At 65.9% G+C, this 25,614-nt stretch overlaps 1 protein-coding gene across 3 annotated transcripts in view; it reads left to right on the forward strand.

The window, feature by feature from the left end:
* SEPTIN9 (septin 9) overlaps positions 1-25,614 on the forward strand; it is a 124,835-nt gene that overhangs the window by 38,125 nt on the left and 61,096 nt on the right. The window contains exon 1 of one of the 3 annotated variants that reach the window (XM_059671366.1): positions 9,785-10,133. The exons of the other annotated variants lie outside the window; for them this stretch is intronic. Within the exon in view, the coding sequence (XP_059527349.1) occupies positions 10,079-10,133 (55 nt within the window). The 5' untranslated portion in view covers positions 9,785-10,078. Of the gene's footprint in view, positions 1-9,784; positions 10,134-25,614 lie in introns of those variants that run through there. 3 annotated transcript variants of the gene reach the window in all.

Below are 25,614 nucleotides of genomic sequence, written 5' to 3' on the forward strand. Positions count from 1 at the left end.
CCCTGCCTCGGGGGCCGGGGCAGCCTCAGGAGGCACAACACCCGGGAAGAGGCTCGAGGACCCCGGGACGGACGGCGTCAGGAGGGACCAGGGTGGGAGAGGGGATGGCGCGGGGAGAGGAAGCCGTTGGGACGTTCGCTAGTGGCTGTTTATGACTTAGGGTGCTGGCGGGGTCACCAGGGCATGGCAGTTCGTCCAGAAGTGTCTGCTGGGTGGCTGGCCAGGCTGCCGGGCAGAGGGGCTGTCGTCCCCTCGGCATCTGTCCTGTGCCACGCACCGCGCCCAGAAGGGCAGGGAGGAGCGCTGGCATCCGGCCGGTCCAGCCCTTGAAGCATCTCCTGGGTCCCCGTGGGGAGAGGTGGGCGGGATGGAGAAGCGGGGACTCGCAACCTGTAAGGCGCACACGCTCAGTTTGCATCCTCCTTGGGAGAGGGGAGCGGGGAGAGGCACCGCACGGCCGTGTTTGGGGGTCTGCCCTCGCTCCAGCAATGAGAGTGTCTCCCTGTTGCCTCTCTCCTCCCTGCGTTTTCTGAGAAAACACGCAGCCAAGTCGGGAACAGTGTACCGCGCACACCCCGTGCCCGCCTTCGATTCCCCGTTCACACCGCGTCATGCTGGCTCGCTCGCCCGCCCGCCCGCCTCGCATCCTTCCATCCGGCCATGTGGCCGCCCTATTTTTATTCTCGGTGCATTTCAGAGTCAGTCGTGAGCTTCCTTATCACCCGTGGAGTCGTTACCGTAGAACATATTCCGGCCTCACTTTCCCAGCCTCCCACTCCTGACAGCCGTGCTGAGCCGCAGCAGAGGGGGTTCGAGAAGAAGCCGTCCCATTGACCTGCGTGTCCGTGGCCGAGTGCTCGTCCCTTCCCAGTCTGTGTCCGTGCGGCAGCTCGCGGGTGGTCGGCCGCGTGAGTGTGTTGACACCCCGGCAATGGGCAATCGGCTAGCTTCCCCGGCACCAGGCAGGCGGCTGACACTTCACCAGGGCGCCCGTTCCTGCCTGTCCCTCACCCTTGCTCCGCGAGAACCTTCCTGAGGGGCTGCGTGCCGACCTCTGTTTTCACAGGCGGTTCCCACGGACGGGGCTCCCCTCATGTGAAGACCTTGCTTTGTCCCCAGTCACCATTCTGGACGTCACTTCCTCCGGCTCAGCCCTGAGGACGTCCGGACGGACGGGGCAGCGGCCGCGGGCGTGTGGGATCTGGGCAACTGAAGCTTTGCTGGCAGATGGCAGGAGAGGGTGGGCGCTAGGGGAGTGACACGCGGCTGCAGGAAGGGACATATGTCTGAGATTTTAGGGCCCCAGTGGGATATCCCTGCACTGTTTCCTAGATAAATGCTCTGGATTATTCACAATCAAGTAGAAACCTCTCAGTCGGCCCTTGCACACCTGGCTGGCCCTTGCATACCCAACTGGCCCTCGCACTTCCGGCTGGCCCTTGCACACCCAGCTGGCTTGCACACCGGCTGGCCCTTGCACACTGGCTGGCCCTTGCACACCCGGCTGGCCCTTGCACACCCAGCTGGCCCTTGCACACCTGGCTGGCCCTTGCACACCCAGCTGGCTTGCACACCCGGCTGGCCCAGCTGAGCACATGCACCAGGCAGCTCCTCTCCAGCGGCAGGCATGGCCCGGCCTCCCCGATGCCGACAGTGGTGATTCACGGCCTAGTCCGCCCATGTGACCCACTTGGAAGTGATGCCGGGGCGCCACAGGCTGCACTGGGCTTGGGTGCGGGTCTGCTTCCCTCCTGTGCGGCGGCTGCAGCTCACCAGGCGGGTTCCCTGCCCGTCCTGCCCTCCGGCCGGCCCTGTGGCCCCAGGGCCAGGTCTGTGGTCCGGTGGATGGGACAAGCCACGGAGACCTGGACTCCCTGGTCCCTGGGGCCAGGAGCCGGGGCCCTGTCTGGAGTGTCCCCCGTCCTGGCGGGGAGAGGTGGCTCTCTCTGGGGAACACCTGTGCGAGGAGGTGGCATCGGCCGGCAGGGCTGCCGGGAGACCTGAGGGGTGATGCCCATCGCTCCTTCCTCCTCTGGATGGGCGCCCCACGCCGTGTCTGACTCGGGGGCCCGTGCAGGTGCCAGGGGAGGGAGGTGGTCCTTGGCCCGGGGCCTGGGGCTGGCCTGTCCGTCTCGCTGGCCAGTTTCCACGTTGCTTCCGGAGCCTCCCGGGAGCTTGCCTGTCCCCACACCCGTAGGCCTTGGCTGCCCGGGGCCTCGGGAACCAGAGAGACACAGAGGGGCCTTCCCTTGCTTAAGGGGCACCCCGATATACACAGCCCATGGGGAGCCGTGTGGGCCCCCTGACCCCAGGGCTGGGCAGCCTTTGTACTTCGTCCTGGTCCCTCTCCTCACAGGACCCAGCCGGAGCAGGCGGACTTCTGGCAAAGGCTGGGCCGAGTCACGGCCAGTGACTCATGCGGGGGGGAAGGGAGGGGATGCGGGGGGGGGGGAGGGGAAGCGGGGGGGGGGGGTGAGTGCCTTAATAGCAAAGCCATCACGTCCCCAGGCCACTTCACACGCAGGACAAACAGCGCTTTGAGGCCCAGGCGCTGCTGGCTGGCTCCCACCGGCTCGGGGGGGGGGGGGGGGGGGAGTTCATTATGCGGCAAAGCAATACCAGATTGTGGGGGGGCACCCCGCTTCCTGCCTCCTCCCACGCGGAGCTCTCTGTTCCCAAGGCTCCGGCCAAGGCCCGAGGCAGCGTCGCAGGTGCCCTCCGCTCTCCCTTGAGCACCTGCTCTCAGCTCCTGGTGGGCTGGGGCGTGGGAAAGCCCAGCCCCAGGCCACTTCCTCCTTCTCCATCCTTCTGGGGGGCAGGGGGCCCGCCCCTCAATTCCAATTCCGTCCCTAAACACCTGGGGCTGCCCTGCGGGGCCGGGACAGCCTGGCTGGGAGGAGGCAGCTCGCCCAGCCGCCCCCCCTCGGACCCTGGACTGCGCTGGGGGGAGGCCCTGGAGCACCCGGGGGCCCAAGCCACTGGCTGCGGAGGGGACAGAGCTCAGGTGGCCTCGACACTTGCCACCTCCTCGGGCTCATGCTTCCAGAACAGTCCGCGGCTCCGCGGCCGCTTTCCGGGGCTTTCCTCATAGTGACCTTCGACTGAGGGCAGCTCTCCCCAGGGCCCGGGCGGCTCCCGGGCAGATTTCTGTCCTTGCTGGGGACGCGTGGGCGAGGCTGCCCCCAGCACTCGCGGGCCGGGGTCCCCCAACACTCACTCCCGGGCCGGGGTCCCCCAACACTCACTCCCGGGCCGGGGTCCCCCAGCACTCCCGGGCCGGGCTCTCAGCCCTCTCCGCGGATGGAGGGGCCGACGTGTCAGTCCTGCCCACATGCCGTCGCATCCCCCTTTCCAGCCTGGAAAAGAGCCAAGTGGGTGCCCTTCCGTGGGCAAAGCTACAGTCGGGCTGACCTCAGGCTGACCTTCATTCATTCTCCCTCCCCCTCCCTCTCCCTCTCCCTCTCCCCCTCTCCCCCTCTCCCCCTCTCCCCCTCTCCCCCTCTCCCCCTCTCCCCCTCCCCTCCCCCTTCTCTTTTTCTCTCTCTCTTTTTCTAGCTCTACCTTTATTTTCAATGGCCAAACTGGCCACAGATAGAGTAAGCAGCAGTGATAGGCGCTGAGCTCCCTGACACTGGAGGGATGCAAGGGCAGGGCAGATGGGCGCTTAGGGGCCTGGCATGGAGGTGGATTCCCACAGGCTGGGGGTGCGGGGTGACCCTTCTGAAAGGTGAGGAAGCGGGGGTTGGGGGGTTCCTGCATCCTTGCCCTCCGTGGTGACTGGCTGTCAGCCCCCTTTTCTCCCACTTGCTGCGCGTCGCCAGGGGCATTGTTAGGTCACGTGGCCGAGGTCCAAGGGAGCTGGCGGGGCCAGCAGCTGCCCAGGGACGACGTCACCTCGGTCACTGCGGTGACTGAGAGAGAAGTGTGGCCTCAGAGGCCGCGGCCTTCTCTCCGCTGACGCTGACGTGGAAGTGGGGCAGCTGGTGACTCAGCCCTGGCCCCACTGCAGTGTGAGCAACCTGCAGGGCCCGGGAGCCGGGTGTCTGCAGGGCACAGCGGCGGGGGGCGGGACACAGGGACAGCCTGTCCTCCGGGTAGTGGCGCAGCCAAGCCTCCTGGCAGCCCGGGCAGGACGCTGCGGGCTGGCACAGCCGCCTGCTGCTCCGAGGCTGGTTGGTACCAGGCGGGCCGCTCCTCAGAGGCCCCCGGTGGGGCTTTGCGGAGCCTCTGGGAGGACCAGGGGTGTCAGCCGCGGGGTGTGGGGGCGCTGGGCGTCTCCTACCCACCCCTCTGCATCCAACCTCAGATGGCCGCTGGAAGTTGGGGGACTTTAGCCCGTTCCAAAGCCCCGTGTGGGGGGCCGGGGGAGGAACACGGGGTGGTGGGACTCTAAAGCGGGAATGATCAGGAGTGACATATGAGTCTGGGTGCTCACTCCCCGAGCCCGTGGGGCGCAGACTTCTGAACCTGCTGATCACAGCCCGTCGGACATGCCCATAGGCCGGTGACGCTGGGAGCCGGGAGCCAGGCCTTTCCCGGCCTCCTGAGCTCTGGGCGGAGGCCGGCGAGGAGGCTCCGCGGGATGGGAGGGCGGCCCCGGGCGAGGCCCCGCTTCAGTTTGGAGCGTTTTGTGAGCTGGTGGTTAGAGCACAGTCGTGAACATCTTACTGGCATATTACGTAAGCGACAGAATTTACATTTTGTAAAGTAGGCAACATTTAAAAATTACATCTTATTTTAAATGAAAGCTAGACTTACCACAGGATTCCACTTCTGGGGAAATGCTCAGAAGAATGAAAAGTAGAGATTCAAGGAGACGGGCATGCCCGTGTTCACAGCTGCCGACGCCTCCAGGACGCAGGGACCCTGAGGGCGCCATCCTCCGGGACAGCGGCCACACGCAGGGGACAGACTGCCCGGGTCCACTTACAGGAGGAGTCGGACCCACAGGGAGAAAGCGGAGGGAGGTTGCCAGGGTCTACGGGGCGAGGGGGTGGGGAGTGAGTGTTTGATGGGGAACAGGGTCTCAGTCTGGGAAGATGAGGAACATTCTGGACATGAGGGTGGTGACGGCTGCACAACAACATAAACGGACTGAGTGCCACTTGGCCGTGCACTAAACATGGTTAACATGCCCGGCCGGCGTGGCTCAGCGAGGTTGGTTGAGGTTGACCTATGAACCAGGAAGTCACGGTTTTATTCCCACTCAGGGCACAGGCCTGGGTTGCAGGTTCAGTCCCCAGTGTCGGGTGTGCAGGAGGCAGCCGGTCCATGATCCTCTGTCATCATTGATATTTCTCTCTCTCTCTCCCTCACCCTTCCTCTCTGAAATCAATAAAAATATATTTAGAAAAAAAGTGGTAAAAATAAAAGAAAGCAAAGAATGGGAGGGGAAAAAAACACCCCAAAATGGTTAAAATGGCGACTTCTATATTTTTTACCACCATAAAGAAATGCACTGCGCTATTAGAGAAAATTAAGTTACATGAGGTTTATATAATGGAGTTCACCGATGTACAAAGGTGACAAGGGCACCGCCGTCCACCCCTCAGCGTTTTGCATCCAGCCTCACCTGTGCCCGCCGGCGAGCCCTGCCCCTGGTGCCTCTGGCCGCCGCCACGGGGCCAGCACAGCTCTCCCAGCGCCAGCCTCAGGGGCACGCTGCTAGCTGGGCGGCGCCAAGGGCATTTGCCCCACAGACACGGCAGATGCTGCCAATCGGGTGGTGTTGGTGTGTGACCCCCCGAGTGCTGGTCCGCTGATCCCTGGACCGGGGGCTTGGACTGGGGGTGGCACCTCGGGGTCAGAGCAGACTGCTTCACACATGCGCTGGAGGTAGGAACTCACGGGTGGCTTGGATGGGGGGCGAGGGGCCAGGACTGAGGGGGACACCTAGACGTTTGGTGGTGCGGGCTATGGAGGTGGAGGGCTGAGGGAGCCCGGGGGAAGGGGAAGATTAGTGGCTGATGGCTCCAATCAGGGAGGCCCTATGTGCGCCAGGCCCAGGCAGAGCTGCGACCCCATGGCCCCTGCCCCCCGGGGGTGGGGGGGGCTGGTCTGTGACAAAACAGATGAACCACTTAATGGGGTGTCCTGCCCCAAAACCCCGAGTGGCTGGGCAAGCAGCCACCGCCCTCCCTCTGCTGCCCAAGCCGCCCCAAGTCCCCGGGAGCGGGGGTCATGGATGCTGGTGTGCGTGCCAAACGGCTGTTTCCGCCCACCGTTTCCTCCGCCGCCCTCTCTTTCCCAGGCCGCGAGCTTCCCTCCACCCCAGCCTGCTCCTTCCATGCCTAGGAGGCTGCAGTGAACTTCAGGCTATACCTTAATGCCCCCCCCCCCCCACTGCTTTCCCCCACTGCCCTCAGGACTGCCGCGTGGACAGCCTGTCCTGGGACCCGTTCTGTGGCCGATTGGACATCTTTGGGAAGTGCAACTTTGACCTACAGAAATGACTCAGGCCCTAGCTGGTTTGGCTCAGTGCACAGAGCATCGGCCTGTGGACTGAAGGGTCCTGAGTTCGATTCCGGTCAAGGGCACGTCCGTTGGTTGCAGGCTAACTCCCCGGCTTGGGCCCTGGTCAAGGCCTGTGCAGGAGGCAACCCATCGATGCGTTTCTCCCAAACACAGCGATGTTTCTCTTTCCCTCTCTCTTCCACTCTCTGAAATCAATGGAAGAATATCCTTGGGTGAGGATTAGCGACAACAAAAAGAAATGGCTCAGACGGGAGCCTGACATCTGTATTGGTGTGTGGAGGGGGGAGGGGGCACTGCTATGACAAAGGACCACAAACCGGGGGGCTGACAGAGCAGAAGCGGACTCTCCCTGTCCTGGAGGCCCGAGCCCCCCCTCAGGGTGTGGCGGGGCCCACTCCCTTGAAGGCTCGGGACGCCCCTTCCTGTCTCTTCCAGCTTCGGGGTCCCAGGTGGTCCTTGGTGTGAGGCCGCCTCCCTCCAGTCTCTGCCGCCGCCTTCCGTGGCCTCTCTCTGCATCGGAGTGTCCTCAGGCCTGCAGGACACTCGTCCTGGGGTTTAGGGCCCACCCTCTCCAGGGAGACTGACCCTCGCTGCAGCTCCTTGTCTTAACCACATCTGCAAAGGTCCTCCCGCCAAGTCAGGTCGCATTCTGAGGTTCGGGTGGATCTATCTTTTGGGGGCCACCCTTCACCCCACGACAAGTCATGGTGGACCTGGAGGTAGGCGGCCCCTCTGGTGCTCCTCTAATCCCACCTTCCCCGGGGCCAGGCCTATGGATGGCCTGCCCTTCTCCGTGGCCTGGGGGGGGGGGGCGGTGGTGCTGTGTGTATGTGTGGGCCATCCCAGAAGGCCAAGGCCTTGCTATTGTCTTTTTCTTGCCAAATTGAAGCTCTTTTTCCTCTCTTTCTGCTGCTGCTGCTCATTTTATCTGCCCGGGGCCCTGCCAAGACCCTTCAGTCGGCCCCCTGGCCTGGCGGCTCAGGCCCCAGGAAAGGGGGCGGGGCCTTATTAAGGTCCTGGAGCCCCAGATTGGACAGGGCCATTGAAGTGATCAAAGGCGGGGGATGATTACAGGGCCGGGCGGGCGGCTGCGGCCCAGAGGGAAGGCCGAGCAGCGGCTGGACCGTCCCCCAGTTGGGGGAGTAATTATTCCTTGACGGGTGGCGCCCAGCTGTTCCCCATCTCCTCCGAGGACAGGGGAAGAAGAGGAAGTGAGTGATGTACAATTAGAGCAGTTGGTTAGCTACCAGGGTGAACTTCCTGGCGGGAGGAGCGTGGCTAAGTGCTGGGTTGGGTTTCCTGGGGGGCAGGGGGGAGCGTAGGAAACCCCTCCCCTGGGGGTGTCCGGGCCTGGCAGCGGTGGCCCAGTGGTTCCAGTGCAAAGGGCTACAGGCAGGGGGTGGACTGGATGGGCTCTGGAGCAGTCAGGCCAACAGGGGGCGCCTTCTGGCCTCGAAGGGCGACTCCTTCCTGCCATTGTCCCTGGGGCTCCCACAGGGGAGCATGTCGGTGAGGCGTGCACCCTGGCCGGGTCCCCAAGGAGATAAGCCACGTATATTTAGCTCTGCGGAGAATGGCAGGGAGCCGGCACAATGCGCTGACCCGAGGCGTCTCGGGGAGCCAGGCCAGCTCTCCGCGAGGACAATCGCACGGGCGGGCCTCCCCTCCCAGGTGCTTTTAATGAAAACACTGGAGAATAGCGCGGCGGCCCAGGCTGGAGGCCATCCAGGGCACCCACGTCTTCCCAGGCGGCTGGGTGACGAGGCTGTTCTTGGTTAGGGGCAGGGGACCCCCAAACTCCCAAATACGGGGGGACAGGTTTCCCAGCCGGTTGGACCGTGGAGCAGGCCCAGGTGCTGGTGTTGAGACCGGCAGTGCCCGGCCGGTGGGGATGCATCAGGCGGCCGTTCATGGCAGCGGCGACCCCGTTTCTGAAACCTGGGCTCCCGGGCAGACGATGAGGGTGTGTACGCATCTGAGATGTCTGTGGTTTTGCAGCTCCCTGTCCACAAACTCACTGGGTTGAAAATAGTTCAAAATATCCAAAGCATGAGGGAGGGAGCGGCTGCCTTCCTTAAAAAGGAAGGACTCGGTTTTATCTGCTGAGAAAAGGCCCCTGGAGCCAGCGCAGGCTCAGCAAGAGGCCCAGGCTCACCTGGCGGGGGTGGGGGGGGGCGACTGGGGGGGTGCGGCAGCTCAGACCTCAGCATCCCCTGCGCATCAGACCTGGGGGTGGAGGGCCGGGGAGTGGCAGCGACCAACCTGAGAGCTAGGGGGCGCTGCGGGGCACTCGGGTGCCCACCTAGAGGAGCTGTGGCAGAGCGGCCCAGCAGCACCCCGGCTCACTCCGTGCTGTGGACTCTCCCTCCGCCCCCTCTTTAGCAGAGGCAGTGGGTCTAAGCTGGCGAGGGGACCAGGAGCAGACAGGAGTGTCTAACAGGCTCAGCCAATGGAGGGGGAAGAAGCCAGTGCCCCAAGCCCTCCCTCCCCCCCAGCTGTCAGTGCCAGACCCATGGCCCTTCCTGGGGGCTTGATCCTGGTGCTTCTCAAGTTCCAACTCATCCTTTCGTCCCAGCCCCTAGGTCCTGGGGCCTAGGACCTGCCTGCCCGGGAGGTAACAGGCTTAATGGATGTTTGCTGAAGGGGTTGAAGGGATGGAGAGGCGGAGAGGTTCCTGCCCCCTGGCAGCCTCCTGTCTCCCCATCCTTCACTCGCATATAATAACGAGGGCAAGACCGGGTCTGTGCTCCACATGGGAGATGCCCCTTTCGGTGGAGATGGGGGGAGCACCCCTCTGGCATCCCTGCCCCAGGCCCCTGCCGGGCCAGCGCCCCCTCCCAGAGAGCGCAGGAGCGACCCGGGTGGAAGGGTGGGGGGGGGGGAGAGTCGCTGGAGGGGGGTCCCCCTCCAGGCCATGTGAGTCCGTGCGCTTGCCCGCTGGCTCTCCGCCAGCCGGCCAGGATCCTGCGGGCAGCCAGCCCGAGCATTAACCTTGTCGACGCCGAGAGCGCGGGGAGGCGGCGGCCAACTTTGTTTGCTTGCAGCCAACTTTGTTTGCTCGCGTCAATGCAGCTCCCGCAGCAGGAGCCCTGCGCCCCAGGGAAGGGGAGTCCGCTCCCCCTGGCACCGCCCCCGCGTCCGCCGCCCGCCTCCACATCCGCCCACATCTGGCCGCAGCGGGCGCGGGTGGGGGAGGAGGGGCCGGCCTCGTCCGTCGCCGTCCCCTGGGCGTGGGCCAGGCGGGGAGAAGGGGGGCCCTCCGGTCGAGCGCCCGGGACTCAGCCGGTCCCGCGGTGGCAGCGCACGCCCCAGCCCCCCAGCCCCCCAGGTCCCAGCCTTGACAGGCGGGCGGAGCAGCCAGTGCGAGCCCGGAGGCCGGGCCAGGGTGCGGGAACCTGATCCGCCCGGGAGGCGGGGGCGGAGCGGGGCGGGGGCGCCAGGAGCGGGAGGCCGGCGCCCGCCCTCCTCCCCCATTCATTCAGCAGAGCCCGCGGGCCGAGGGGCTCCGCCGCCAGCGCTGCACGGCGGGAGCGGGAGCGGGAGGCGGGCGCCCCAGCAGCTCGCCGGCCCGGCGCTTCCTCCTCGCCGCCCTCCGCCAGCCACCATGTCCGACCCCGCGGTCAACGCGCAGCTGGACGGCATCATTTCGGACTTCGAAGGTGGGTGGGTGCCGCCGGCGGTGGGAGCGCTCGGGGCCCCTCGGACTGCAGGGTTGCGTGGAGGGGGAGGCGGGACCCCGATGGGGCGCCCTCCCGCCGCGCGCCCCCGCCCCGCCCCTCGTCGCTTACGTGGAGGACCCGGTGCGGGGACCCCTGCCGCCCGGTTTCCTTCCTTTTATTGTTGTTTGTGGGTGCCGCGCCGACAGCCTGCTGGAGGGCGCGGGCTTCCTCGGGACCCGGCGCGCAGTGCCCTCTCCGCCGCTCAGCCCCTCCTCCGGCTCCGGCTCCGGCTCCCGGGGCGCTCCGGGTGGGCCCTCGAAGTCCCCTCCGCCCTGCGCCCCGCAGGCGGGTCGGGGGAGTTGGCTACCCGCCCCCGCGCTCTCCGGGGAGGACGGCCCCCTCCCCCATCCCGGTGCCGGCCTGGGCTGAGCAGAGTCCGGGCTGCGGAAGGCCGCCCAGCGGACCCGGAGAGGTCTTGGGGGGCGCCCCATCGTCCCCCATCCGCGCCTGGGATGTCCTCGGCCGCCCCCCGGAGTCGGGCTGTGTGGGGTGGGGGGGCCTGCGTGCGGGGAGGGAGTGCATTTTGGCCCCTCCCCCCTCCGGGGTTTACGAAGTGTGGAGAGACTTGGGGGGCAGGGGGCTTCTCCCTGCGAGTGCGGCCGGCCTCCTGGCTTTGGGCCTGCGTGTGTGAGTGTGAGTGTGTGTGAGTGTGTGTGTCTGCGTGCGCGCGCTTTCGTGCGTCCTCGTGACGCCCGTGGCCCTGCGTCCTGGGGAGTAAATAAAGTGCTGGGAGGGAAGCGCACACAATAGTCCCGCACTCGGCGGATTTCTGAGGGCGGGTCTGCCTCTGTGGGGACCGGGAGCCCCGCCCCTCGGAGGGGCTCCCCGGCAGCCCAGGGCAGAGCCCTCTGGTGGGCTGGGGTGGGGGAGGCTGGGCTGGAGGCCAAGCCCGGAGGGCCTCCACCCGTCATGGGCAGACATGACCCGGGGCTGGGACCTGGATGTCTGGAGCCCAGCGGCTCGCTCGGCCCACCTGGGCCTGGCCCATGTGGGGGGGTTACGTCTGGGAACCAGTGCCTGGCTGGACCCACGCAGGGCCCGGCCGTGGCGACTCTGGGTGGGGCCTGCCCTGGCGGCTCAGAGGGTGCTTGCTGCCCCGTGGTCCGCCCTCCCTGTGCGGACGATGAGGGTGCCAGGGGCTGGCCTGGCGGTGGGAACACTCGGACGCCGGCAGGAGCTGTGAGACCACCAGGGAGGTCAGGGGCTGCGGAGCTGGATGGACACCTTGGCGCATGCTCATCCTGGGGGCTCCGGGATTGACCTGCCTGCTCCCCTGCCCTGCGCAGCTACTGCTCCTCTGCCGCCGCCCCTCAGCGCCTTTTCATGTCACAAATATCCGAGGGCGCCCCCTTCAGGTCGCGTAGAGGGCGCGGTCTCCCCGGACTGGGTCAGCTGGCAGTCCCTGCCCCAGAGCACTGCGCTGCGATTTGGGGGGGGGGGGGGGGAGGGATGGCTTGATGCGCCCTGAGGCAGGATGGGGAGGTGGAGCTTTGGGGGTTCTGTGGTCCAACAGCTGTCGCAGTTCATGAGTTCATGCCACGTAGGTTGCGAGGGCCTCTGCCTGGAGTCCCTCCTCACCGCCGGCTGTCCCATCTGAAGATGCTGGCAGCCGCTGCGCTGCCTCCCGGCGGCGTCTTGACCCTTTAATTTAGTCGGAGACAATGGCCTCATTGAGACCATCCCAGGGCAGCCTTTGGCAGCCTTGTGACTCCAGGGGAGACCTCCGGAGGGTTGGGGCGCGGGGCCTCGAACCCTCCAGTTCCCCGTGTGTGTCAGTCTCTCCATGTGTGCCCTGAGAAGTCCGACGTGCTCTGAGGATGGGGGTTCAGGCGTTCGAGCCCCGGCTTCCTGCATGTGTGTGAGACCAGAAAGCCGGCCTCCCTGCGCGTCCCAGGAGTTTGGTGAGGCGCTGGGCGTGGGGGCTGGCAGCCTTGGATGGAAGGATCTGGGCAAGGAGAAGAGGGCACGACCCAGCGGGGGACACAGGGCAGGGGAAGGCCACTCTGGCTGACCACTGGAGTTCTTATTGGAGGAGACCGACCTTGAGTGAAAGTCGGACCTTGACTGTGGAGGCAGGACAGCCTCCGGTCAGGGCAACCATGCAGGCAGGGGCGGCCAGAGCGAGCTGGTCTGTCGGGGCCGGGGCATAAGGAGGGGCCGGCTGTGGCTGTGGAGGGCCAGGCATGCGCGCCCGGAGCCAGGGCCATCCGGGGAGGCAGCTGGACGAACTGAGGTCCATCCGGAAGAGCGAGGGTCTGTTCTGGGGGCCTGGGCCGCGGTCACCCACGTGGAGCCGCTTTCTGCAGGACAGGGGTGAAAGGGGCCAGGAGGGAGCTGCCAGCTCGGCCTCGGCTGCGGGACATTAGGCGCCACCACCTAAGCAGGGCGAGTCCTGAGACCCGTGTTCCCGGGGGCAAGTTTCAATCGGAGCAGCCTGGCATCCTGCCACGGGGCCAAAGGGTGTCCCGGGATGCCGGCGGGAGTGGTGTTACCCCTGCAGGGCGGCTCCCTGGCATGGGGGGAGTGGGTGCTGGGGGCAGACAGGAAGCTGCCCTGGTGTGGGTGTGTGTGTGGGGGGGGTGACCTGAGTTAAAATTCAGCTTTGCCCCACCTGCTGGGCACATCTGCCCCTGCCCTGCGGAGCTCCCACCTCTTTGCCACCTGATTCCTCGCCTGTCCCCCCCTGGAGGGCCCCGGCGTGACGGTTCCCGGGGTGACATCAGCCCCGTCTCCAGGCAGCAGGGATGAGCCTGGTCGCTGTGTTGCACGTGTCTGTCGGGCGCAGGTCCCCGGGGACTGGGCGGGTGGCGGCACCCTCCGGGGTCGTGAACCTCTGCCCCCCCCACCCCCCCATCGCCTCCCCCACACAGTGACCCCCCGGCTCTGCGGGAGCCCCCCCCGCAGGGCAAAAAGAGGACTTTGTATTTTCCTGATGAGATTTTTAGTTTCATTTCCCACCTTTCCCGGCACAAACGGGCCTAGGGGTGGCCTTGGTCCCTGGCACTCCCGTGTGAAAGGGTGGCAGGAGGCGTGACCCCTCCACTATCTCGCTCTGGGCTGTGGACGGTGTGTTCCTTAGAGAGCGCGGGCCAGTTCCTGAAGTGTTTGCCGTCACCAGATCTGCACGCGGAGAAGGAATCCGGGAAGTCCTGGACTCTGGGGCCAGCAGACCAGCGCGCTGCCCCAGAGCGCTCGCTGGAGGACCCTGCCCCTCTGACCCCCCGGGGGGCGGGCAGATGCCCGGCTCCTGCCCAAGCCGGGTGGTGCCACCCTCTCCTTGTCACAGGAGGCTGGCCGTGTGGGCTGCAGGGTTCCTTCTCCGGGAGGGGGACCCAGCCTCCTCTCACCCCTGCCTCCCGGCATCGCAGCTGGTGGGCCACAGGCCCCCCTGCAGGCCGCTGTGGGCAGTCACAGGGCACGTGCTGGACGACTGGACTGTGAAGACAGATGGGTGTGGGGGGGCGCCTGCCTCAGGCCCTGCTGCCCAGCCTTCCCGAGGGGCGGTCAGGGCGGAGCGGGGTCCGAGCCCGTGTCTGGGGGCGGCGTCCTTGCCAGCAGCCTCTGCCCGTCCTGGTCGTGTGGGCGCTGAGCCTGGTCCCAGCGGGGAGAGCAGTCCCGTCTCACAGCGGGGAGAGCCGTGTGTCTCCTGCTCCCCCGGGGCCAGTTAGCTCTGCACCACTCCCCCCCCCTCCCAGGGCATGGGAAGCCTGGGTACAGGTCGGGCCTCGGGGCCTCTGTGCAGGGAAAAACAATCCCACCAGAGTTCGAGCCCCTGGGTGGGCAGCAGGCACATGGTGGGCACTTGCTTGGGCCACGTCTGTGGACAGGGCTGTCCTGTTGGGCAGGAGGGTGGCCTGTGGCCTCTGTGACGGGGCGTCCCTAGGGACACACCGATGTGTGGGCTGCCTGCTTGCCCAGTGGGAGCCAGGGCTCCTCCGCCCGCCCGGCTGCTGTGGCCCAGCCCACCCGTGAGCGCCCTGGCCCTCAGGCCCTGGTGCTGGCTGAGCAGAACAGGGTCCCTCCTCTTCCTCCTGGCACGCCCAGAGTCCAGGGGGAGCCACACTCAGAGGCCAGGTGCCCCCTGGGTTCCCCAGCTGCATGCCTGGAGGTGGGCTGGCCTGCTGCTCTGAGTCTCCTGAGGTATAGACCCCTGGGGTACAGACGCCTGGGGTACAGACGCCTGGGGTACAGACGCCTGGGGTACAGACTCCTGGGGTACAGACGCCTGGGGTACAGACCCCTGGGGTACAGACGCCTGGGGTACAGACCCCTGGGGTACAGACGCCTGGGGTACAGACTCCTGGGGTACAGACGGGAGCACAGGGCCCCATTGAGGAGCGGGGGGCAGGCTCAAGGAATCCATGTTGGCCTCCAAACCCAGGAAGGAGCCCCCTTGCTGCATGGCGCCCCTCAAGGGCAGGGCCATGTGTGTAGAAAGGTGGGGTGGGTGGGGCCGCTGGGCAGCTGGGGGGCAGGCCTCATTGTTTGGATTCATCCCAGAAGCCCAGCCAGGAGACGCGGTCCTGCACTTTGTCGTGACAGAGCCACCGAGGGAAACGGCCACACAGTGGCTTTCTTTCCAAATCCCTCTGTTTTTTCCCAAATTTGGAGGCTCTCTGCGTCGCTTATGAGGCAGGAACTCTCTGGAACACAGTCCCGGAGCCTGAGGATTTGTCATCCCTCTGGCCACTCAGGCCCCCAGACACCCCTGGCGCCGGGGCATCGGGGCTCAGGCTGTTGAATTTGGTCTGGACAGAGCCCGGAGGCCGTGCAGCCGGACGAGACGTTCTGAAACATCAAGTTTGTTGTCACGTTTAAAGTGTTGCGAGTGTCCAGAGTTGAGGGGGAGGGACAAGAGCAGGGCCTTGGCTTAGAGGAGGGTACCTCCCCGAGCCCCCACACCCACCTGGGCCAGGCTCTGACCTGCCTCTCGCCTCCCTGTCCCCCTCTCCCCTGTGTCCTCGCCCCCTGCCTTCAAGCACATGGGCGCCAGGTGTCCCCCCGCCCCCTCCATCCACACCTCTGGCTGTAGCATCGAGGGGCCGTCTGATGGGGGTTGGACTACAGTTGTTACCTGCGTACAAAGGGGGCAGGGGTACCCCAGGGCCTCAGGCCAGGTCCTGCGGGGATGCGGTGGGTGTGTCTTGCGGCCTGGGTCGTGCTTAGACTGAGTTGGGGCTCCTGGGGGCTGTCTCCCCCAACCCCCGACCGCCGGGTCCTCGCTCTGCAGGGGAGGCTAGAACTGGGCTCTGGGCCGCTGTGTCTGCTTTTCTGTCCCCACACCCACAGCCTCCTGACCCTCTTTGCTGCTGGGCTTCCCGCTGTCCCCTGGGGCTGGGCCTGGGGTCCGCACCCCCTGGGAGGAGGCTGCAGTGAGGAGTGGGGAAGGGAGCCACCGCCAGACAGCTCCCTCTCTGCCTGCAGGAGGTTAAGGGATGGGCTCGCTCATCTTTCTTTTTGGCGGGAAGAGAGACAAGTCCCCGGCCCGGCGGCGAGTGGGTCTGACTCGGAATCCAGGCCTTTGCCGCCACCCCTCCCCCAGGCCCCGCCGGGAGATGGAGGTGTTGGTGGTGGGACCTGCTCTCCCGCTGCCCACTGGCCCCTCCCTGGGTGGCGGGTACAGGAAGCCGCCTCTGAGCAGGGCTCGCTGGCCCTCCTGCCACGTGGGTGGCCTTTCCCTGAGAGGCCAGGCCCTGCCCCGTGTCCCCTGCAGATCCCTGTCATCTCCAGGGAGAGCTGCCCGTCGGCTCCAGGCCGCGCCGGCCTCTGTGCTTTCCCTGCCTCCTGCCCCCACTGAGGTCTGAGGTCGGGCAGGCGCCTGTGAAGCGGCGGGTGTGTGTTTCCCTGCTGGCCCCCCCCGTCTGTCCTGGGTGCGAGAGCAGCGTCTGTCCTGGGTGCGAGAGCAGCGTCTGTCCTGGGTGCGAGAGGAGCGCCTGTCCTGGGTGCGAGAGGAGCGTCTGTCCTGGGTGCGAGAGCAGCGGCGCTCACTCATTTGTTTACTCAGCAGCAGCCAGCTCTGTGCTGGGTTCTGGGGGCCAGGCGTGAGCCCAGGAGCGGGTCGGCTCAGGAGGGCTTCCTGGAGGAAGGGGCACCTCAGCAGAGGCCTGGGCAGGAGTTTACCAGGCAGGGTCTCCAGGCAGGTGATGCCGCTGACAGGGCCCTGGGCACGGAGACGGGAGGTGGGGGAGAGGGCTGTGTTGTGCATCTGGGAGGGGCCTGAGGGGGCTCCAGGCTCCCCTGGCCTCTGGGAGGGACTTGGGTGATGGATTGCGCAGGTGGGAGCGAGGCGCCCGTGTGTTGCAGGCTCGGCGAGTCTCGCCTTCGCTCTGGCCTCCGTCAGCAGACTTCAGAGGGCAGCTGTGCCTTTTTGTTGAGCTGCTAAGGAAGTCCGGGCAGGCCTGGGCCCTGGGGGTGCGATGGGAAGGTGACCATTCCTTGCACCTTTGCAGGCCCCGAGCAGGGAAGAGGAGGGAGGTGGAGCTGGGTCCCCTCTCTTCCTCATTGCCGCCCCCACCCAAGTCCTGGCTCGGGAAGCACCTGTGTTGGGGCAGAGGGAGGGATGGGGACTCTGGCAAGGGAGGGAGTCCTGCGCCTGCTCTGGCTGCAGCCCCAGTGAGGCTGGGGGGGGGGGGGCTCGGATATTTACATCTCTCCTAATATTTAAATGATGGAGCCAGGCCCGGCACACAGCTGCCCCGAGCCAGCTGTCAGGCTCTGGCCTCCCGCCTCCCTCCGCATTCTTCTTCCCTGACCCAAGTCCAGGCCTTCCAGCTGTTCCCCCTTCGCTCCCAGGCACTTCCTCGGACCAAGCTGCTTCTCATTATTTCCATAACCATCGCCTTTATTGAGCACCTACTATATGCCAGGCGGTGGGCTGGGCACTGGGTCCCCCGGGTCACAGCTGGCCCGAGGCCACACTGGAAGGCGGACTCCGGTCCTCCTGCCCCCATGCCTGCATCTTCCGTCACTCCCTACTGCCCAGACCTGCCCCCTGGCCCTCTGCTGCCACGATGCCAGTCTCCGTCTACTTGTCTGGAGTCGGGGTGGGGGGTGGGGACAGCTGGCGGCCCAGAGCCTGGGTCTGTGGGGGCTGCCTCTGCTCCCGTCCCAGCCTCGATGTTCTCCAGCTGGATGACAGAGCCCGGCTTACAGGGGGCGGGGCTTGGAGGGGGGCGGGTGCTTGGAGGGGGGCATGCACAGGGCTCAGCTGGTGCTGTCTGCCTTCAGAGCTTAGCTTTTAGGGGCCCTGGGGTGGGGTGGAGGCAATGGGCTCGTGTGCTGGCTCCCAGAGGCTTCCCCTTGCCCACTGTCACGTTGGGTGAGCCCAAAGCCTCTCTGCCTGAGGTTCCCACCTGTAAGATGGGGTGGAGGGCAAAATACTCCTCAGGTGGCCATGGCAGCCGACGAGCTAATGCAATAGACGCCCTGAGAACAGGCGGCAGGTGGTGAGCACTCACTGCGCGTCGACTAGCGGAGTCTGTGAAGCAGACGCTGTGTCGGTGGACAGGGGAGGGGACCGTCTTAGCCTGCCCGGGCTGCTGTGACAGGTGCTCTGACAGGTACCACAGACTAGAGACATTGATTGCCCAGGTCTGGAGGCTGCAAGTCCAAGATCCAGGTGCCGGTAGGTTGGCGTTTGGTGAGGCCTCTCCTGGCTCATACACGGTGCCTTCTCACTGTCCTCACAGGGCAGAAGGGGTCTCTGTCATAAGGGCACTAATCCATTCCCAAGGGCCCCACCCTCACTAATCACCTCCCCAAGGCCCCCCCTCCTGATATCATCACATGGAGGTTAGGATTCAGCATAGGAGTTTGTAGGACCCAGACAGTCCATCTGTGGCTGGTGGGGGGGTGGTGGTGGGTGGCCTGGTGGGCTCCTGGATGCCCACGGCCCGCCTCTGTCCTGCCCCGTTTCCTGTGGCAGGTGAGGGCAACCTTATTTCCCATGGAGGCCCTGGCACATTGGCCCTTCTCTGCCCAAGGTAAACCCAGGGTAGGCCCTGGGCAGGTTGGGGCCTTGTGACCGACACGCCGCCCTGGTCACCTGGGCCTCCGCCCCCAGCACTGCCCAGTGTGCCCTCCGTGTGTGCCTGCCCGGGGAGTGGTGGGGGCTGAGGCTGGGCGTTGGCCCTGGTGCCTCTGCAGAGGGAGAGGGCGTGGGGCTGCTGAGCTGGGCTCCTGGTGGCAGGGGCGGTGCTAGGGTTTCCTTCTTACAGGATTCTCAGTGATGAGGTGGGGACAAGGCTTGTGAGCCCTGGGGGGCGGGCAGGGGTTCCCGCGCTGCCCCTCAGACACGCCCTGGGGTGCCCGGCCCACCCAGAACCTCCGGGAGGTGGGCACCAGCATCTGCTTTCTTCTGAGCTGCAGGAATGGTTCTGGCCGGCGGAGCTGAGAAAGGTCTGGAAGCAGCAGGTTAGAGTCCCGGGAACTGAGGGGCGAGTGCAGGGTGCGGGGAGGTGTGAGCTGCTAGTGCTACGGAGAGACGCATCCGGCGGAGCTGCCGCCGGAGCCTCACGTGGAAATACAGGGCACACGCGCTGGAGGGGCGTTTGCCAGATACAGCCGGGGTGGGGGGGTCGGGTCCTGGGCTCATGATTCTCCCGTGGCTTTCGCTGGGTTTCGCAGTTTCTCCATCGCACATAAGTTGCTTTTATAGTCAGGGAAAGAGCAAGATGTAATTGTTTTTAGAAGTTCATTGTCAAGCCCTGGCCAGTTGGGCTCAGTGGATAGAGCTTCGGCTTGCGGAACGAAGGGCCCCGGGTTCGATTCTGGTCAAGGGCATGTACCCAGGCCCTGGTCTGGGTGTTTGCAGGAGGCAACCAATCCATGTGTCTCTCTCGCATCGATGTTTCTCTCTCTCTCTCTCTGCCTCTCCCACTTCCTTCCACTCTCTCTCAAAAATCAATGGAAAGATTTCCTCGGGTGAGGATTAACGAAAATAAAAAAAAAAGTTTATTGTCAAATTGAAAGAGCGCGCCCAGCCCAGCCCCCACCCCGGTTTGAGACTCCGGGTCCCTGCAGCTTCCCCAGCTCCGGGGTGGGGCGCTGAGTGGAGAGCAGGCTGCATGGACCGGACCGAGTCTGCAGGCACTGCTGGCGGCTGCATTTTTGGCCGCAGAGGAATGTGACCAGAGCTGAGGCCCCTGACCTCTGCCGGGAGGGGAGGGGGCCGCCCTGGCCTGGCCCCTGCGGCTCTGCGGGCGTTGGAATGGCCGGGCCTGGTTGCTCAGGACCAATGAGCCACCTTGGAGCTGGTGGCCGATCGCAGAAGGGCCTTCACGGGGTCATCCTGTGTCCGAGCTGGGAGGGGCCTTGCAGTTCAGCTCCTTCCTGGACTTTTCCAGGAAACTGAGGCCGCAGGGGTCATCTGCCTGGGCCGGGTGGGGCATAGATGGCGCTTGTGACAACTCCATGCACCGCCCCGCGGCTCTGGGCCGTCTGCAGAGCTTCCTACCCGCCCACACCGAGCACTTTGCTGGGGGCAACGCGGTGAAAAGTCCCCATTTTCAGTGAAGAAAGGATGACTCCGTTCTGCAGTTTCATTTCCTGCGGCTCGCTCTCTCCTGCGCCAGCACTTCCCACAAGGGCCTTGCCGCCTGGGTGGGTGGGTGGGTGGGTGGGTGGGGGGTGGGGATCGTGGACAGCTTCCGGGTGGGCGAGGGCTGGGGCCGCTCCCTGCCCGTGTCCCCTGCAGCTGGTGGCGGGAAGGGCCTGGCTCCCCGGGGCTTCCCGAGGTGGGAGGTGGAGGTTGGCAGCCAGGGCCTGTGTGGCTGGCAGGCGGGTCAGAGGTTACGGGCTGCATGGGGGCGCTGGGCAGGGGGTAGGTGGGGGGTCTCCCAGGGGCTCTGGCAGGAGGTTCGGAGCTCCCCGTCAATAGCTTGCACTTTTGCCTCCTCCCACGGCCATGAGCAGAGTTGGGGGTTGTCTGTGGGACCTGGTCCTGGAGGTAGGTGTCTGTGCACCTCAGCCCCGCAGTCAGGTGGCGGAAGGGCCCCCCGCGACCTGCCCCGGAGGCCTTCCCCTTGGGACAGCTCACAGGGTCCCCGTCAGTCTCTGCTCCCCCACTTCTTTGCCAAACCCCCTGTGTCCTGAGGACACAGAGCAGGCCCAGACCCTCAGGGTCAGCAGATGTGAACCCGAAGTCACCAGGGTTCTGCAGGGCGTGGGGTCACTGAGGCTCTGCCCTGGTCAGTCCAGCGTGGCCGCCTTGGGCCCTGCTGTGGGGAGCCCCCCCCCGGCTCCCCCCTCCCGCCCCCGCCCCTCCATTCCTCTGGAGGCCTGGGCGCAGCTGGACTCCTGGGTGCTGCCCTGAGCGGGCCCTGGCCGGGGCCTGAACTCTGCCCCCGGGGTCACTGTCCCCTGTAATTAGGCCGCTGCTCACATTGGCCTGGGCAGCGCCCACCGGCTGGCCACCCCCGGGCCACAACACAGCCGTCGGTCCCTCCGCGTGATGGATGGAGGGTCCCACCTGGCCCTGTGGCCCCCGGCTTTGGTTTCTTTCACATTTTCACTGCTTTAGCCGTTCCCGGCGGGGCGGGGTGGTGGTGGAGGGGGGTGGGGCGGTGGTTCTGCACCCCGGGCCCATTGGGAGTGGCCACTACCCGTGTGCGCGGCCACGGGCCTGGGAACAGCTGCCGGCCACACGGGGCCTGGCCGTCCGTCCCTGAGGGTCTCTGGTCGGTCCTGGGCCGCAGGCAGCTCGGGCCGACAGCCATGCGCGGAGGCTTGTCTGCAGGGTCCGATGACCCCTCTCCCTGGTCGGGGGGCGGGGCTCTCGCAGGGCCTGGCCATCCGGGAAGAGGCGTGTTTGGGGGAACAGTGGACGGGGAGGGAAGAGGTGGAAAGGAGGCTGGGGGGTCAGTGGGGACCCTCTGGTGGGGGGAGGAGCTCCCTAACGTTTGAGACCCTGGGAGCTGGGCCTGCAATTGGTGGTCAGTCACCTCCCAGGGGCTGCCATTTATCAGGTGACCTTTGACCCACAAAGGCCTAAAAGGTCACCTTCCCCCCCTCCCCCGACCCCTCTGCTCTCCTGCAGCCTGGCTGCACCCAGGCCACCTCCCGCCGCCCTGCACGGCTCAGGAAGCCCTCCTTTTATCTAACCCACATCTCTGTCTCTATCTGTATCTCTGCACGCGGTCCGGTGTAGGCCGCCAGCAGTGCGCTTGCGGGGAAGGCAGGCGATAAGACTGGTCCAAACACATCCTTCCAAATGCGCTCACGCTCCGTCACTTCATTTAGTCAAAAAACATGGAAGCCCAGCATCTTGGGGCGACTTTTGCAGGGCGCCCGGAATGACCCCGGTGCTGCCAGACCCGGGCAGGGGCAAGCACCCCGAGGCCTGTGCCCAGGGGCTGCCCTCGGTGGGGGGCTTTCCAGGAAGAGGCCCCACTCAGGGACGTGGCCGTGCACGGAGAGACTTCTCGAAGCGAAGCCGCCACGGCGCCCACGTGCCTGCGGGAGTCACTGTGAGGCGGCTCCCGGGCCCCAGCACCATCGCCCAGGACCCTTCTCTGGCATGGGGAGGGGGCGGGCAACTCCAGGAGTTAACCCGCTGCTGGTAGGTGGCAGTAACTTACTGCCCCAGTTGGGACACTCCTGGGAGTGGAACTGGGCGCCCTGAATAATGACAGGGGACAGCAGGAGTGGGCGGGCTGCGTGCGTGGGCCCCTGTCCCAGCGGGGGGGGGGGGGGGGGGGGACTCCGGGGCCAGCAGGAAGCAAACAGCAGGAGGGGCCCATGTCGACCGGGCTGGGGGCTGAGGCGGGCGGGCAGGGGGCAGGCTCCTTCCGGCCGGGCCACGCCAGGTCCAGGGCAGCCGTGGCGCCACATCCACGAAGGCCGCGCGGTGGAGTGCGACCGGCCCTCCCTCCTGTGTTCTGGTGGCGCAGTAGCTCTCTGGGGCTGGCGTCACGAAGTGCCACCAACCGGGGTTTCAGACCGGAGGGGTGCAGTGTCTCAGTCCCCGCTGCCAGGCCGGCGGGCTCAGTGGTTGAGGTCGACCTATGAACCAGGAGGTCAGGGTTCGATTCCCGTTCAGGGCACGGGCATTGGTTGCAGGCTCCATCCCCGGTGTGGGGCGTGCAGGAGGCAGCCGATCCATGATTCTCTCTCATCAGTGATGTTTCTCTCTCTCCCTCTCCCTTCCTCTCTTTGAAATCAATAAAAATGTATTTTAAAAAAATAACCAATCAAGGTGTGGGCAGGGCTGGCTCCTGCTGGAGGCTCCGGGCGAGGGGGCCTGCTCCAGGCCTCTCTGGCTCTGGGGGCTCCGCTCCCCTGGGTGGTGGATGCATCACTGGGGTCTCTGCTCCGCCTCTCCCGTGGCCTCCCCCGTGGCCTCCCCCGTGTGTCTTCTCCTTTGCTGTCCCCAAGGACACCGGCCATTGGATCTCGGTCCCACCCAGGACAGTCTCATCTCCAGACCCGCCTGCCCTTAATGACACCTGCAGAGCCCCTTCTCCTAAACAAACAAGGTCACTTCCTGGTTCCAGAATTAGGACTCGGACATACTGTGCTGGGGGCCACTGCTGGACCGTGTCTGCAGGCAGCACGGCAGGTTCCGGAAGGCCCAGACCGTGTGGCGGGGCCGGGAGGGCTGTGGGGGGCTGGGGCGGGGTCCGCCTGTGTCCTCACCTGCCAGGCTGCTGAAGAGCTGTTCCAGGGAGAAAGGAACGTAATGAGTTTGGGGAATAAGGGAAGGTCTGGGGTCCCGAGGCCTCGGGGCTCCCCGCCCAGCGCCGAGGCCCTGTCCGAGTGGGGGGCCCACGGATCCCCGGCACCCACTCCCGGATTGTGCTCTTTGATGACTGCACACGTTGCTGTGCCCGCAGGCTGCGTGGAGAGCGGCCCAGCCCCGCCTGCAGCTGGGGAGGGAGGCGGGGGCCGGTGTGTGTTCGGTGGCCCCGGCAGGCTTGTCAGACCTGCTGTTCTCCAGAGCCCGGCGGCCGGGGCCAGGGACCGGGCCAGCCTCCCGGTGGGAGTGTGGGGAGCAGGACGGCCCCTCGGAGCACCCTATCTTCCGGCCAGGACACCCGAGACGAGAGGAAGCCGCTCCTCCTAACACCCAAAGCCAAAGGCCGTCATTAGAATCAGTGTGTGGGGTGGGGGGTCCCCTGGGTGGAGAGACCGCCTGGGGACCCTCGGGACATGGCTGGCTCCGTGGCGCATCCCCCGGGACTGCGTGGAAATGGGTCAGCTGGTTTCTTCTTGGCCAGGGGCAAGGCCAGACCCTCAGGGAGACTGTGCCAGGGGACGCACCGCTGGCCTGCATCTGGTTGGAGGGCGGGGGACAGGGGCTGTGTGGCACTGCCCACGCCCAGGCCATCTCAGCTGGCCACGGCCACCCCGTCCCCTGGGCCCTGGACTGGAGCCCGGGGAGGGGCCTGGCACCGGTGGGGGGCGGAGGGAGGGGCCGAGGGAGGGTTGAGCTGTGGGTGCCGGCTCCTCACCCTCCAGCCTCTCTTCTTTATATGGACTTGGCTGTTGTTGCACAAGCGCCCGGGCCGCTGACAGCTCAGCGTTCCCTCCCTTGGGGACTGTTTTGCTTTCTGAGGGCCCCGCCCCCTCTTCTTCCATCCGCCTGGGCCTCTGTTCCAGCCTTCCTCCCCCACCCGCCTCCTCAGCCGTCCCCTCCTCCGCGGAGCCCCAGGGGCCCCGAGACGGGGGTCCAGTGCCAGAGGGTCCCTGAGGGGACCGGGGCAGGGAGGGCGGCGGCTGCTGAGATGCATCATTGGCACGTGACTGTGTGGCAGCCGTGGGCACCCCCAGCTCTGCACCCACACCCCGGGCTGGCCCACCAGGTGGGTTGGGGTGTCGACTCCAGTTACAGCCCAGAGCTGCTGGCATGGGGAACAGGGTGACCCCTCCCCGCCTTCCCGTCTGGGGCACCAGGTGCCACCAGGAGAGGCTCTGGGCAGAGGGGCAGGGACTGGCCGTGGGGTGATGGACGTGGGGAAGGGCCGTGCAGTCTTGGCCACCTGTGGGGGGTGACCACACACACGTGCACACATACACGGTGCACACGTGCAGACAGCACCCACACGCACGCACCCACACGCACACACACACGGTGCACACGTGCAGATGGCACCCACACCGACAGCTGTAAAAGTTGTTGCACAGTCACCACCTGGCGCCTCTCCTGTCTCCCCTGCTGCCTCGGAGGGAGCCTCCCGCTCTGCCCCCCCTGAGCCCCCCCTGAGCCCCCACCCCCCTCTGACCATTGTAGCCCAGAGGGTTCAGCCTTCGAATGGCCCGTAACATGACCCCAGATCCGCACAGCTCCCCCTCCGAGAACTTTGCCATCCCTGCCGGGCCGGGGGAGCTGATCTTTGCCACCCAGGTTTCGGTGTCCGCCAAGAAGGAGGTGTGCCCAGGGCTCGGAGAGGGCCTGCCGGGAGCGCCAGGGCTGGGGGACGGGGATACAGGGGGAAGCCATCAGGGACGGGGCCTCCTTCGCGTCCCCCACTCCGGTGTTGGGGTCACACACTCCCCGGCCTCCTGCCCGCCCCCCAGCAGGCCCTGTCTTGTGGCCTGAAATCCTGGACTCCGGTGGGTGAGGCGAGGAGAGCGAGGAGAGGGCTGGGGAGACCCTGGGTGGATGGGGACCTGGCCGAGCAAGGAGAAGGCTGCGGGGAGGGAGCAGAGAGGTGGAGGGCGGCGGGGTGGGAGTCAGTGTGCCCCGCCGGCCCCGGGTCTGGCCAGGACCAGCAGGGCAGGAGGAGGCAGGTGCAGGGGAGGGTGAGGACAGAGCATGGGCCGAGAGGGGGCAGACCACGCTGGGGCTCCACGGGATTCCACCAGAAACGGCACGGCCGCGTGCCTAGAACCGGGGGCCTTGGAGCCAGGCAGACACGCCTCTCGGTCAGCCCCCTGTCCCTGCTGCAGGGGAGGTCAGGGTGGCCAGGGGGCCTCAGGCCGGAGACGGACCCTGCGTCCTCAGCTCTTGTCTCCCTGTGGGAACGCATTCAAACAAGAGGCAACACGTAGCAGCAAAGCAGGCGAGACTGTTTGCAGGAAAGGATCCACTCAGATACAGCCTGAGCGGGCGACGAGCCCCCCAACCAAACCAAGCGCCCCGCTCAGGGGGGTTGGGGGGCTTACACCTCTCGGCCGGAGCGTCCCTAATAAGCCTCTTCCCCCCTCGTTTCTCAGAAGAATATTTATCTCCAGGCCCTAAGGCTCCTTCACCCAGGGTTACGTCCCCCACCGGTCAGACTGCGCCAGAGGGGCCCCAGGTCTTCCCTGTCTGCAGCATCTAATTTTGGGGTGTCACATCTCACACGTATTTCCTCCAAGCCCTAACTGCCTCAGCCAGCTCAGATCTTTCCAGCTGTCCGCTCTTTTTTTCTTTTTTTAATATATTTTTATTGATTTCAGAGAGGAAGGGAGAGGGAGAGAGATAGAAACATCAGTGATGAGA

Source organism: Myotis daubentonii, chromosome 16 (genome assembly GCF_963259705.1).
Source record: "Myotis daubentonii chromosome 16, mMyoDau2.1, whole genome shotgun sequence".
In the NCBI taxonomy this organism is placed as follows: Eukaryota; Metazoa; Chordata; class Mammalia; order Chiroptera; family Vespertilionidae; genus Myotis; species Myotis daubentonii.